We start from the raw sequence: 13,970 nt of genomic DNA, 5'->3' as shown, positions 1-13,970 counted from the left end.
TCGACCCAATGGTTTAGGCTGTAGAAGCGTGGACAGGCATACAAAACAGACCGGACGGAATCGCGGGACCCACTTTTTCGACTTCTCTACGATCGTAATATCATGTTTGATTAAAATGTCGAGTTCGAAATTTTGCACGAATGCAAAGCTTGACATTTAGTTCCTATATGTCACAAGTAAAAACCGCGTGTCGAAATTCGTGCTGCGGTAATGGAAAGTTGAACAAAACCATTTACTTTCCAACAAATAATTTTTTTTTAAACAAATATAAGGTAACTCTAATTTAAATGATCTAATTATACGACCACAACTGTAATATTGGATGCTTAAAATGAACAGGAAAGGATATATACTATATAGCTCCCTTATGTATGTATAGCAATGTCTATGGCTTTGTGTTGTCTCTGAGCTCTGACTGTGAGACTGGGACACTTTCGTTTTGCAGCGCTGCCGCTGCCACTGCCACTTCTTGGAAGGAACCAGTTTCTTTTGCTTCGACATCAGGTTTTAGATTTTATAGTATTCAGTTATATTTTGAACGTCGAAGTGGAAGTGGTTGTTGAAACTTAAGAGAAGTGTGAAATTTTGTGTAAGTTCAACCGATGTGCTTTGTTTCGGTAGAAAAAAAACAAATAGTTTTTTGAAAAGAAAAAATAACAATGTATTTTTAGCTGCATTAAAATTTCGAAAACACAAACACTTTATTTATTTTCTCTGCGGTATACCAGATGAACTTTTTCAATTATTTATTTAAATAACTAAAATTTTAGAAAACAATACAATTTTAAGTGCTTTGTTTGTTCTTACCACGCGGTTCAATGTGACCATTTTTTTTTTTAAGTTTTAATATTTGTTTTTTTTTTTGAAAAATCGTAGGTTTAAAGATAAATTGAAAATTACTTATTTTCGAAATGGATTGCGGAACATCGATGGTGAAATATATTTTATTCCTCTTCAACACATTATGTTCGGTAAGTCCATTTTATTTTAATTTAATTTTCTTAAATTTATCTCAATTGACAATGATTCATATGGAAGATGATGTCATCCCAAATTATTCAATTCCTCCTCAAGAATCTTGCTATTGGTGTTTATCATATAAGATTACCTATAGCTATCTACCTTCCTATGTGCTTCATTCTCTGGGCTGCTGGAGATTGTAACTTTTATATTATTTAATGACCTTGGAAAAGATGAAATTTTAAATTTTGTTTGTTTAACTACAACTCATTCTTCAAAATTAAACACCTATTTATCAGAAGTATATAGAGATGCTTCATTCATTTTGCAACTAGGTATTTTTAATAGAAACAAAAAACACACTATTCGTCTGACAAGGGTAGATTTCTTGATTTTCCTTTGTATAATGTAATTTCCATGAGATATATAGGGTGCAATACATTTTGTTGTTCTTGTTAGTACTGAAAATAATTTCTGGTTCTTTTGGAATTTTGTATTGCGTTGCAAATTTCAAGTCGCTAGTTGTATGCGTTGATGTATCCAGAAGCAACAGCGAAACTTTATTGATGTATAAGAGATATGGGGATTCGATGTGAAGTTGTTGCTTTTAAATTACCTACCATTCACCCCTATTGAGGTATCCGATTAAAATATTTTTCCCATCGGAAGATTTTGTGTTTTCTTGGTAATCGAATCGGGAGAATAAATATTTTTGCAGTGATTTGCCATCGGAAACAAAAATATATGCATTGTTGTTGGAGTTTGACGTTTTTAACCTATCTAGGTACATTAAAAATTATTAAAATGTTTCTGCGATTAAGGCATCCGTAAAATAATAATACAAAATGTTTACATTTTGTACAAATAGAAGGAACTTCATCTCCGTTCGGATACCTGTTACCTCGATAGTGGTGAAGATGTCGCGTTTTGTAGTTAAACTTAAATATTAGTTAAAATGCCGAAGAATTTATATATTTTTTACTGAGAAGCATATATAGTTTTTTGGTCAAATGCCTACATATGTATAGGTATATACCAATATGTACCTATATACTTATGGAAACAAAAAGATTTTAAATTTTAAAGTAAATCTAATGGGTATTTTTAATTCTAAGTCGGAGGACTGCTATTTCCGGTTTACAAAAATAAGAGATCTACCTTTGTAACCATCGCATCAGTTTTATTCCATGAACGTGGAATAGGGTATTGAACAAAAATGTATTAAACAATTGTAGCTTATTTCGATTATTTTATATCTAAAGTTTGATATAATGTGGGTACAATAAATACGTGCGAGTTCCAAACAATAGATTTCTCCGTATTTGTACACATGATTCAAAAAATTAAAGTGAAACGGGATGTGTGGGAAGTGAAAAAAACAAACAATAATTGATAATTGTAGAGAATACTCATACCTCCTCGTGCTCGTACTCGTTATTTGCTATTAGTCAACTATTATTGCTTGACTGCAGCTGTTTAATTTGTTTGCATCAACACAGTAAGAATTTCTGCAAATAAGTTGTATATGTATATATATATAGTCTTTACATAAACAGATATGTATGTATATGATAAAATCCCTCTTTTCGCAAGCTCATTAATCCTATACTATAAATGCAGTTACAAATTTATTTTATTTCCTGCCTGCCTACCTGAATTTATTAGTTCTTTTTAAAACATTACTTTACATTCAACTCCACATTCTTGTAGGTATTTCTATAAAATTGCAAACATGTTAAAATTGAGTTTCTTTTGGTAGATACCAAAGCTAGATACATACAGTGGTTGACAAGAATTTAGCACACTTGTTAAAGAAAAAACAAACCATTTAATTATCAATTTTTTTTTGTTATGAAATTAGTCATATTTTATTTACATTACACATATACATAGCACTATGTTTTCATAGTACCTACTTCATCAAATATGTTTAACATCTGTAAGAAGAAAAAAGTACGGAATGTAGAAACATCAATTTTTCGCCTGGTCACGAATTTAGTCCCTTCAACAGCTCCTTGATAAAATTTTACTTACCATTATCATATCTAAGTTTTTCTTAGTATTTGGTAAGAAAACCTTTATTTTGCAGTCAGAAGCAATTCTTCTTGGCAAACTTTCAACCAAATCCTTTGCAATTGCATACCAAGCATTTTGAATCTCCTGCCACAATTGTGTTAAATTGGTTGTTATTTTTCTGCTCAATGTGATATTCCACAGCATTCCGCAAATTTTCGATCGCGTTAAGATCGGGTGATTGTACTGGCCACTTCAAAACGTCGATTTTATTCACCTCTAAGGCACACTTACTCGTCCATGAAGCGCCATAATAACGTCAAATCGTCTTCTGCTTAGGGTATCATATGATCCAACAGGATATCTCTGTACACGTTCTGGTCCATTTTGGTGTCAATTTTTACGATGGGACTAACGCCGTGCCATGAAAAAGCAGCCGAGGCTATAACGTTGCCTTCATCGTGTTTCACCATCTTAATGGTGTACCTTGGATCATATTCCCTGTTTTTTGGACGCCATCGGCTCCAAAACACGTTTTTTCAAAAACTAATTAGTTTATCTAGTTGAGCTTTGGCAAACCTAGATACAAGCGGTTTTCTCCAAACAAAGCACCCACGTAAATTGTTTTCATTTAATCGGCGTCTTATGGTCCTTGAGGAAACATTTACTCCATAGTACGTAGAAAGTTCGCTTCGAATGGCACTAGAGGTCTTAAACGGATCCTTGGTCGATAACCTATAAATAATTCTATCTTCTGTCTATCCCGGGGGTTTTGTTTAACGTTTTCAATCACTCCAAATGACTAAGGGCATTATAAACCAGCTTCCTGAAGCATTCTAACTTAGAAATGTCTGTTACCGTCCGCCCTTTTGACTTCATTTTCAATATCAGACTTCTTTTTTCCTTTGAGCACCATTTTCCTTTTGCCATGAATAATTAACTTTTTTTATTTTTTTTATATATGTATGTAGATCATTACCGTTACTTGTAAGTAATAAAGAATTAAAAATAGAAAAATACTTGTACTCTTTTCAATGTGCTGAATTCGTGTCCACCACTGTATGTATCCAGTAGCATCCGTTCTGAGAAACGGTTTTTATTTATACCTAGTTGAATTTTGATGTTGGTAATACAGCACAGCCCTTTATGCACTCACTTTCAAAACTTAATACCGAGTACCTTCATAACTTCGTCGATATTAAACGTTAAAGAATTCATAAGACTGGTGGACAAGATATACAGTGTCGGACAAATAGCACTTAATATCATTGGGTTACAATTTCTTTAAATAAGTTTCAAAACTTTAATGAATATGAATGAATGGTTAGCTTAGCTCTTGTATTACAAACAAAATATATGTACATTATTTACACACCATTAGAAAATATAACAAAATATTTAACAATTTATTGAAAATAATAGCTACAAAACTAAAGCAAATAATTATATTCTGTTCTTGAAAGTACTTGTTTTTTAATATTTCGTTGCGTAACCATTACTTTTAATAACTACTTCACATCTACGAGGCATTGACTCTATTAAGTTCCTTATGATTTCCTGGAGGAGACTTTTCCAAGCAATTTGTGTCTGAGCAAACAACGAAACTTGAAGAATCTACTATGTTCCATAGATTCTCTATGGGATTAAGATCAGAGGACTGAGCTGGCCACTTTAAAACGTTGATTTTATTTTCCAAAAAACAATTTTGCACCATCTTAGCCGTGTGTTTTGAATCATTGTCATTTTGAAATATCCACTTTAACGGCATCACTTCTTCCGCGTGTGGCGGCATGATGTTCTAAAGGATGTCTTTATACATAAAGCGATCATGCCTTCTGTGCTATGAATTGGACCGACTCCAGCACTAGAAAAACTTCCCCAGACCATAATACTTTCTCCTCCGTGTTTTATTGTTCTTCTTGTGAAACGTGGTTTTTATCTTTGGCATTTAGGCCTGCGAACTTGCCTTTTTCCATCGGAACCCTGCAAATTAAACTTGGACTCATCCGAGAATAACACTGTATTCCATTTAGAAACAGTCCAGCCTTCGTGCGCCTTTGCAAGGGCGGGCCTCGCCCGTTCGTTTTTCTTGGAGATAAATGGTTTCCTAAGAGTTTTGTACGAATAGAAACCAGCGTCCACAAGCGTTCGTTGGACAGTCCTACTGTCCTGTGACAAGACTAGTTCACTTCATTTTGTTGTTGCCGAAATAAAAGGTTCTTTTTTAACCAGCCGGTTAGTGTTACAGCCCTATTCTGCTATTCACGTGGATCGTAAATTCGATTCACCCATTCGATTCCCTTTCACACTGTCTTTGCATTCTGCTATCCATCGGGTGAACTACATTATCCCAGACCAATTTGACATTCAAATAAACAGCTGTTCATGTAAAAATCTTGGGAATGTTGGATAAATTGTTTTGATTCATACAAAAATTAAGTTTATTCCTTCCCCTAAAAATGTTAATATTCTTTTATTTATAAAACAAATATTCTAAATTTAGTAATAACTTAGTTTTCACTTACATTTTGCTTACAAAAATAAACAAACCAGACATCAAATGAAAAATCACCTGCATTTTATATGCAGATCTGAATTGTATAGAATGAATGCTTTCACGGGAATAGAAGAATACCGTGGAGTATCACCGATGTTACCGACATACACAGATTCACTTGGAATGAATAGCAGAATAATGATTAGTGAAAATTCAAGAAAAATTCCCTCCGATAAATAGCTGAATAGGCCTGTTAGAACGTATAGTGTTTTTTTTTTGGTCTTCCACCACGCTGTTTGGTTTCCAAGTACCCTGAATTGAAATCGGCTTATTATTCGCGAAACGACGGAATGGTGAATCGCGTTTTTTTTGCTATACTGGTCACCGATTGACCTGCATTTTAATCCGCAATTATCTTCTTTTTATAATCTGTGGGATATTTGTTACGAGCCGTTTTCATAAATTTTACACTTAACAAAATTACAACTACTCTGACACTTTAATATCAATAAGATGATTATTGTGTATGCTTAAATTATCTTGAATGAGGTAAAATGTATAACAGAGTAGAAAGAGACAAAGCTATTGTTGATAAAATGTGTCCCATATATGCATCAAATAACCACCTCCTTGAATGAGAGATTTCACTGTAGTTTCTATTTAATTACCCTTACAGGCAAAACAAGGGATTCAAAAATAAAATAGTGTTTCTTTTTTTCATAAATAGACTCTTGTTTATTATTTCGTTGATTAATAGAATAAAATTATTATACAAAAAATCCAGTGTGAACATTTTCCCACCGAAAAACCTATTTTCAAGTTGATACTTTTAAACAAATCTATCTGTCTGAAACTAGCGTAATTATAAAAACCTGATCGTATTTGAAATAATTCCAAACTTAAAAATTATTTCACTCTTATCTTGTTAAAACGAATTTCATGGCCAGTAAGGACATACATAGGTAAGTAATTCACACAGAATTTTGGCTTTAAATATTTTATATTATTACTCAACGAAATGATAAATAACAGTCATTCGTGTTCCTTGTTTTCCCTGGATACACAGCTAGGGTTCTTTTGTTGCGCCATCATAAATACCTTGGAAATGACCCATAAACAACAAGTACCTAGTACAATACGAAGAGTTTTAATGGAAGAAAACTGACGAAACAAATTTCTGCTTTTAACAACTAGGTACATACATACGAGTTGCTACTTCTGTAATTAAAGATTAAAAATAATAAAAAAAAGAATATTACACAGGTACTCACCTCAAAAATAATAGTGTCATAGCTGTAGAACTGGGTGTCGTATCTCATTGGCTTATCTAAAGGGAAACAGTTTTGCATGACCGACATTTTTGAGTCACATATGCATATTATAACGTGTCATGTTTAAAACAGTTTGACACATTTAATAAGAAGAAGTACATACATACATAGATACAGCCTGTTTTACTTGAAACCGATAGTGCCTTTGTGCATTTTCAACGTTCATATTTGAACAGATTTAACTGAACTTTATTCAAATGGTAATCATTTTAAGTGTTACACATTTTTCTACCAATTTCGTTTAAATTTAAAAGCATTTAAAAAATTCAGTCTGAGCTCTGAGCCTTACTCTTTACGTTTCACAATGTAGACGTATTAGAATAGTCTACTTTAGTGGTACTAACTGTACCGGATCCGTACATAATATTAGATTATTTCTCATTAAGGGGCCGGTTATAGCATAAATGTTTGTTTTAAGTTTTTGAACATGTTACAGATTATTTCTAACAAAAGATTGATGCAATAATATGAATCCTATATTCAAGTATTTTTTTTTTCAAAAAAAAAAAAATTAAAGTTTTATTTAATTTATCAATCAATTTTAATATTTTTAATGATGAGATTTTATTTTAATGAACAGCTGACTGCCAAAAGCCAAAAAAAAATCCATTTCGTTTTATTGTTGGTGTTCCAATTTTTTTTACTATTCCGATCACATCATTTAAAATTTTACTGATGAAAGCAATAGTAGGTAAACAAATTGTGTTAGGCGCGAAGCTCGATGTTATGATCGAAAGAACACAACATTTAATGACGTAAATTTACTGATTGCTATAAATGCTCATCAGTAAAACATTTCAGATTCCTCCTGTTTCAAATTTTACTGAAAGCTTTAACCGGCCCCTTAACACGTCAGTTATAGCTATCATTGAAATCAATCCAGGAAAATGTATGAATCGATAATAATTGACGGTGTTTCTCTCGATTAGAAATGTAAATTATATACTAATCGATCGAAAATCACACAAAGAGTTTTTGTTATAAAAAAAAGTGTAATGCATTGACGGGCATTCATTTTCCTGGACTTTTATGTTCAAAAGTGAAACGAATAGTTCCACTGATTTGTGTTCCAATTTCACACAAAACCAATGACAGATTTCTGTCAGCAAACATTTGTCGGCAGTTTTCAATCAGGATTTTTTTTCAATGACAGACATTTTAAATGATAGCTATAAACGCCTTAGGCACCAGTTATAGCTTTCATTGGTTTTGATCATTGAAAAAAAACATTGGAATTTTTTTTACAGGTCGTTTATAGCTATCATTAAAAATATCTGTCATTGAAAACACTTCATCAGGTCCTCGCTTTGCTATGCCTAATGGTACGTATAAAAATCCGCAGTGTTCGTCTTCATATCATGGACGCAAAATACATAGAGCCACAGTTTTCGCAAATAAAACATTTCTTGCACTGGAATCTTCGCCAAAGGCAGGTTCTGCATATAGTCAAACACAATGGTTCAAACATCTTCTCTTTCACCACATAAAGCCAGCATACTTCTTGTTGTTTATTGTAAAACTTTTTTGTCCGAATGAATCATTTTTTCTGCGGCCGCCTCGCGTTTAGCAATATCACTTAGTCCTGCACAATTCATTTTTGTACTTAGTCCCTCGCATGTTGAACAGACGTCAATCTGTGGCCGCCCAAATCTGTACGAGTAATTAGTATGGAAGTGCTTCCGATAAAAATCGTACTTCACGACATCGGTGTGTTCAGGATACTTGGGCAGAAAAGTTCATACATTATCTTGATATTCAGTGATGCCTCCAAATACTGAATATGCTTGCTTCTGTAGTGTGATTCTTTTAAGGGAAAGAATCGTATGTGATCGTTCATAGCACGCTGTTAGGTAACTTGTTTGCACGTACATCATGTTTCCCACGCTGATCTACAGGTGTTCTGCCCGCCGCCACAAGTGATGAGAGCCGATAAATTGCACTACTGGATTCGCAAAACAAAAATGGAGAACGCTTAGATTTTCCATCCATTACCCTTCCTGTTCTAATGCTTTTGTAGGGCTCACCGCGTAAGCGGTGTAACGTTTGGGTTTATATATATGTTTTCTCCTTTATCCTCGCTTCCTTTTACTTATAGATGGTACATCACTGTTGCTGGTGTAACTAGACATTTCTGGGAGAAATTACAAATTTTTTCCTAATTGAAATTTTTTTTTGAAAAAATCCACGTCACCGCTAAAATGTTACACTTACAAACCTTTAAAAATATATTTATTTAAAAAGCAAAAATTACTGTTTTTCAAAAACTGTAAAACTCAGAATAGCTTACTCTCTAATATTAAAAACCAAACTAGATATTGATTTGAAAATAACATCACATTTATAGCACAAGTTTTTCGCGATCCAGACACTTTTTCGCACAGTTTGAAAAAACATACCTTGTTTTTATTTTATCCTTCTTTTTCATAAAGTTCGTGGGTTTTCCAATGACCCCAATATCTATATGAGTCCCTGTTTGCCAAATGTTTACTTTTTGGTAAAAATAAACATTTCTCTGAAAAAAAATATGTATCCAATAAAGGGTGTTATTGCGCTTCTAATAGGGCCAGGTATAAATAACGCAACTTCGCCTTAAAAGAGGTAAAATCTTACATTTCATTAACAGAACATGAGAAATTCCAAAACATTTTCCTAGCGACCTGTCAAAGCTGAATTAAAAAATAATTCGTTTTCCCTTACAAGAAATGATTCCGAGAAAATCTTGAAGAAATCTACAACTCAAAACTGTACACAAAATTCCATAAGCTTTGAGAACAGAATAAGTCCTGGACTTATTCTATTCTTCAAACTTCTGAAATTTTAACTTTGACAACCAAAATATTTTTTTTTCGACTTAGAAGATGCGTCTACGCCAAAAGATAACATCTGCATCAGAAAATGAATTTCGAAAACAAGTGGACTTATTCCGTTCTCACAACTGACGATTCAATTAGTAGTAGTCCATATCCACTCAAAAATCCCACTTTTAATTTACTTGCCTCATATTCTTAGAATTAGAAAAAGAAAACAAAGTTAACGATATGATGTTAGGAAAATGATGAGAAGTGGTTATAATCTGACATCAAATAATAATATTTCACTTTTTATACTGTTCCGTAAAAAAACAAATGACACATTTTGAGTTTTAGTACAAATTTGTTTTAAACCGTTTTACTTATCTCTGTAGGTTCAAAATTAAAATGTATTTTACTATATTGTGTGGTTTTGATTGTGTTATAAAATTTACAGTCACAAGGGTGTGTGCATACGTTTAAGTTGATAAATTATGTATCTTTTTGGGTACACATTTCTTATCTGAAGATTATTTTAAAGGAAATGACATCATGACACAAAATTCATGCATGTCACAAATGAAAATATTTTTGGGATTTGTTAATAGTTTTTTTTTCTTTTAACAAAGGAAAAAACAAGCAAAGATCTTTTTAAAAAATATCCCCTAAAAACACTCAATATTCTTAATTAAATGTTTTAAGATAACAGATTTATTTATCATTTTGTGTAGATATTTTAACATACAGTGATGGAAAAAATAATAGAAACGATGAAAAAAACTACCCAAAGTTATTAACTATCATCTCCGTCTATTTCTTGAAAGTACGAGGTGTGTTCACAAAGTACCCGGAATTTTTAAATTTCGCGGGTCTGGAGAGTCCGAATCCGAAGGCCAATTTTTTTTATTGCGTTGGTATACATGCCCCTGCAGTATGATGCAATTTCAGCTGTATTCACTGTTTACTTTGTCTGTGGTAGTTGCTAAAGCTCGACGTGTTTTTCTGAGCTTGGCGATGTTTGCTAAATTCATTCCAAAACTGCTGAATTTTGACCAAAAAAACAATTGCATGAACATCGCTCAGGAGCTGTTAAATGACGTCAAGGACGATCCAAGTTTGCTTCAAACGGTCATAACTGGTGATGAAACATGGGTGTACGGTTATGGTGTCGAAACCAAAGCACAATCGTCCACCTGGAAGCATCCAAAGCCACCAAGAGTGAAAAAAGCAGGTCAAGTTCGATCAAATGTGAAGGCTTCTTATTCTATTTTCTTCGATTATAATGGTAAAGAGTTATTGCCACAAGGTCGTACGGTTAATAAGGAGTAGTACGTTAAAGTTATGCGATGTTTGCGTGAAGCAATACGAGATTTATGGAAAAATAATTCATGGCTTTGGAACCACGATAACGCACCTGCTCACTCCTCGTTGCTTGTTCGTAATTTGTTGGCCAAAAATAATACCGTAGTCTTGCCCCACCTCCATTCACCAGATATGACTCCGTGTGACTTTTTCCTGTTTCTGAAGTTGAAGAAACCCATGAAAGGACTGCGTTTTTCTTCGATTGAAGAAATAAAGGCCGAATCGCTGGGAATGCTCAAGGACATATCAAAGAGTGAATATCAAGAGTGCTTGGAATATTGGAAAAAACGCTGGCATAAGTGTATTATATCTTTACTACTTTGAAGGGGACCAAATTGATGTAAGCGAATGAAAAAATATTTGTTTGAAAGAACGAAAATTCCGTGTACTTTTTGAACACAGCTCGTATGTTTAGAAAAACAAAATTTAATTTGTTCAATTAAGATGGGAAAAATGTATGTCAGACGGCTAAGAAACTTAAAGTTCGATCCTAAATACACGGAGATGATAGTTTTAAGGATTTTGATGGAAGCGGTATGACTATGAGTTTTTGTCACCATCTGAAGCTAGGCCAATTTATTTAATTAAATGAAAAACATGTGCTGTCGACTAAATGCGGACTCTAAGCATCGAAATTATGCGTTTTGCCGAAGAGGACATGCCAATTAATGAGAATTCACGCAAAATAAAGAATTGATGCACTATAAAAGCTGTAGAAAGTATATAATCTCCATAAAATGATATGTGTACATAATGGTAGGCCCATCAAAATAATTGGATTTTAAAATAATGGAACATTTTTGGTGTGAACTTAAAAGAAACTGCAGGACGAAAAACAAGCTTATTTTAAGGTTAAGAATAAAACAAATTGATAGTATTACGCACTCTTTAATTATTTGTTTATTTCTTCCACGGCAAGTTAGTGAGAAATACTTACCCGTGTTGGCATTGTATATATGTATAGTATAGTAGAAAATTCCCAAGAAAACCCATCGGTAGTAGCCTCGATTTTGTATTAAAAAATTGGTACAACTGAAAGAAGACATGTTAGGATAATAATACAAAATTTACTTCAGCAAAAAAAAACTACCTAAAACTCATAAAATGGACAATTTTCAATTTTACATAAAACACATGTGGTGTTAAAGTGTGCTTGAAGCTCGCCTCAATTCTTTATATAGGTACCTGAATCGAGTTAAAATGAGCTTGATTCGACTCCGATCCCCGAACCGAAATTTGTGAAGAAAAACTTGTGTAAAGGAGCTGGTTTTATAGATAATGCAATTTTGAACACGAATCAAACTATCTCTTTCGCTTCATAAAAAACATCGAAGCACCATTTGCATTTTAGAAAGTGCTGTCAAAGTTAATTATTTTTAAATATTCTTGTGCGGTGGAAAAACCAAAAATATTTATTTAATCTAAACTGAGATAAACCTGTGATGAAAACATAGAAAAACTTTTGGCTTGCAAAATAAGCCCAGTTGGTCCATTTTCATTAACAAAACTAAATAATTTCAACAGTAATAGATTGATATTATTCCCCAATTGAAAACACATGATACCAAATGCGCAACTACTCAACGAACACAGCCATCGAAATACAAATGGAATATCAATCGTACCAACATTTGAGAACGAAATCACATAAAATCCATTTGAGACTTGAGACAAAAACCCATCCGTAGTACGATTCTACTTTAACTTTTATCGGTAGTATTCATACTGCGGATATTATTTTTGTTATTCGTGTAAAATCCTATTACACTATTGATAGATTTTTCAACAAAACACGGGTATTGCTTAAGTTTAATAAGTTTTTCCTTAAAGTATGGAGAGCTGTAATATATTTGTTTAAATTTGTTTAAACTCTTCCCAATACGCTTTCATGTTTGTTTAAATTTGTTTATACTCTTTCTTTATACGCTTTTCATTTTGTTTTATTATTGTTATTTTTTATTATAAAATATATTATTGCAATAGAATTTGCAAACTAAGATCGTTTCTATTATTTTTTATATCACTGTACATAATGTTAATTGTAAGTCTTATAAATTTTGTTTGTCACTGATTAGCAAAGGTTGTTTTATAACTCTTTATTTTTAGAACTTCTTCATTCTATATTAATGCATTGAATTCGAAAAACTTTTGAATCATACAAATATTCTAAATTTTTTTTTAGGTAACTCATTGCTTCTAATTTGCTTCGAACTACTTTTTACAAAATATTAAAGGCAAAGCGAATTAAGTCCTTTTTAAGTAGTTTTAAGAGACTAAATAATAAAAGAGTACCATTTTCAGTGGACTCAACAGAGATAAAACAAAAGATTGAACGATTCAAGTGTTTTGTTTATTTTTATAAAGGAATTAAGAAAATAACAAAATAATTTAAAATCAAATCAGTTTAAGCGAAAAAACAGACATTCTTTAGACCAATACAATAATTGTAAGTGCAATAAAATTTCAAAAAATCTTAAATTAAAGTTTATTAAAAATAACTAAGTTACGAGTATATATGATTACCAAATGCAAATTAAATTTTTGAATATGAAACGTGGTTTTTCACAACTGTCAAAACAAATTAGCTGGATAAGATGTTAATTAAGTTAGTTTAAAAAAAGCGTCGAGGGAATGATAAAATAGCTTTAATTTTAGATGCGTCTACCATAGTACACATTCGAACAGAGATAATTATTAAGAAAATAAAATTTATTTGCTTCGTAAAAAATAAATTAATCTCAAAAAAGATAAGACATTCATCTAAACTGAGGACAACCATTTACCAAAATATAAATTTGCTATATTTTACATTCATAATATTGAAAGGAAAATATATAGCTAGATATAATATGACACTGTTATCTGAGTTTCTGTATGGTGCTAACGGTTGTTTATATTATTAAATTAGCTCATATTTTTGATTGAACAATGTTCATAGTACAAACGACGCGACGAGTCCCAGAAAATTACATAAATACATTTTATTGGTACAAAGAAATAAAAGTCTTAATATTCGAG

General features: G+C 32.2%; 1 protein-coding gene across 2 annotated transcripts in view; it reads left to right on the top strand.

The window, feature by feature from the left end:
• Positions 1-435: 435 nt before the first annotated feature.
• LOC129952202 (23 kDa integral membrane protein-like) overlaps positions 436-13,970 on the top strand; it is a 28,576-nt gene continuing 15,041 nt past the window's right edge. Inside the window, exons 1-2 of one of the 2 annotated variants that reach the window (XM_056064681.1) lie at positions 436-589; positions 877-971. In XM_056064681.1, coding sequence (XP_055920656.1) covers positions 912-971 — 60 coding nt within the window. In that variant the 5' untranslated portion in view covers positions 436-589; positions 877-911. The remainder of the gene's footprint in view (positions 590-876; positions 972-13,970) is intronic. The other variant, XM_056064680.1, reaches the window with a different exon arrangement.

This window comes from Eupeodes corollae, chromosome 3 (genome assembly GCF_945859685.1).
Source record: "Eupeodes corollae chromosome 3, idEupCoro1.1, whole genome shotgun sequence".
Taxonomy (NCBI): Eukaryota; Metazoa; Arthropoda; class Insecta; order Diptera; family Syrphidae; genus Eupeodes; species Eupeodes corollae.
This window is presented reverse-complemented; position numbering and strand designations above follow the sequence as displayed.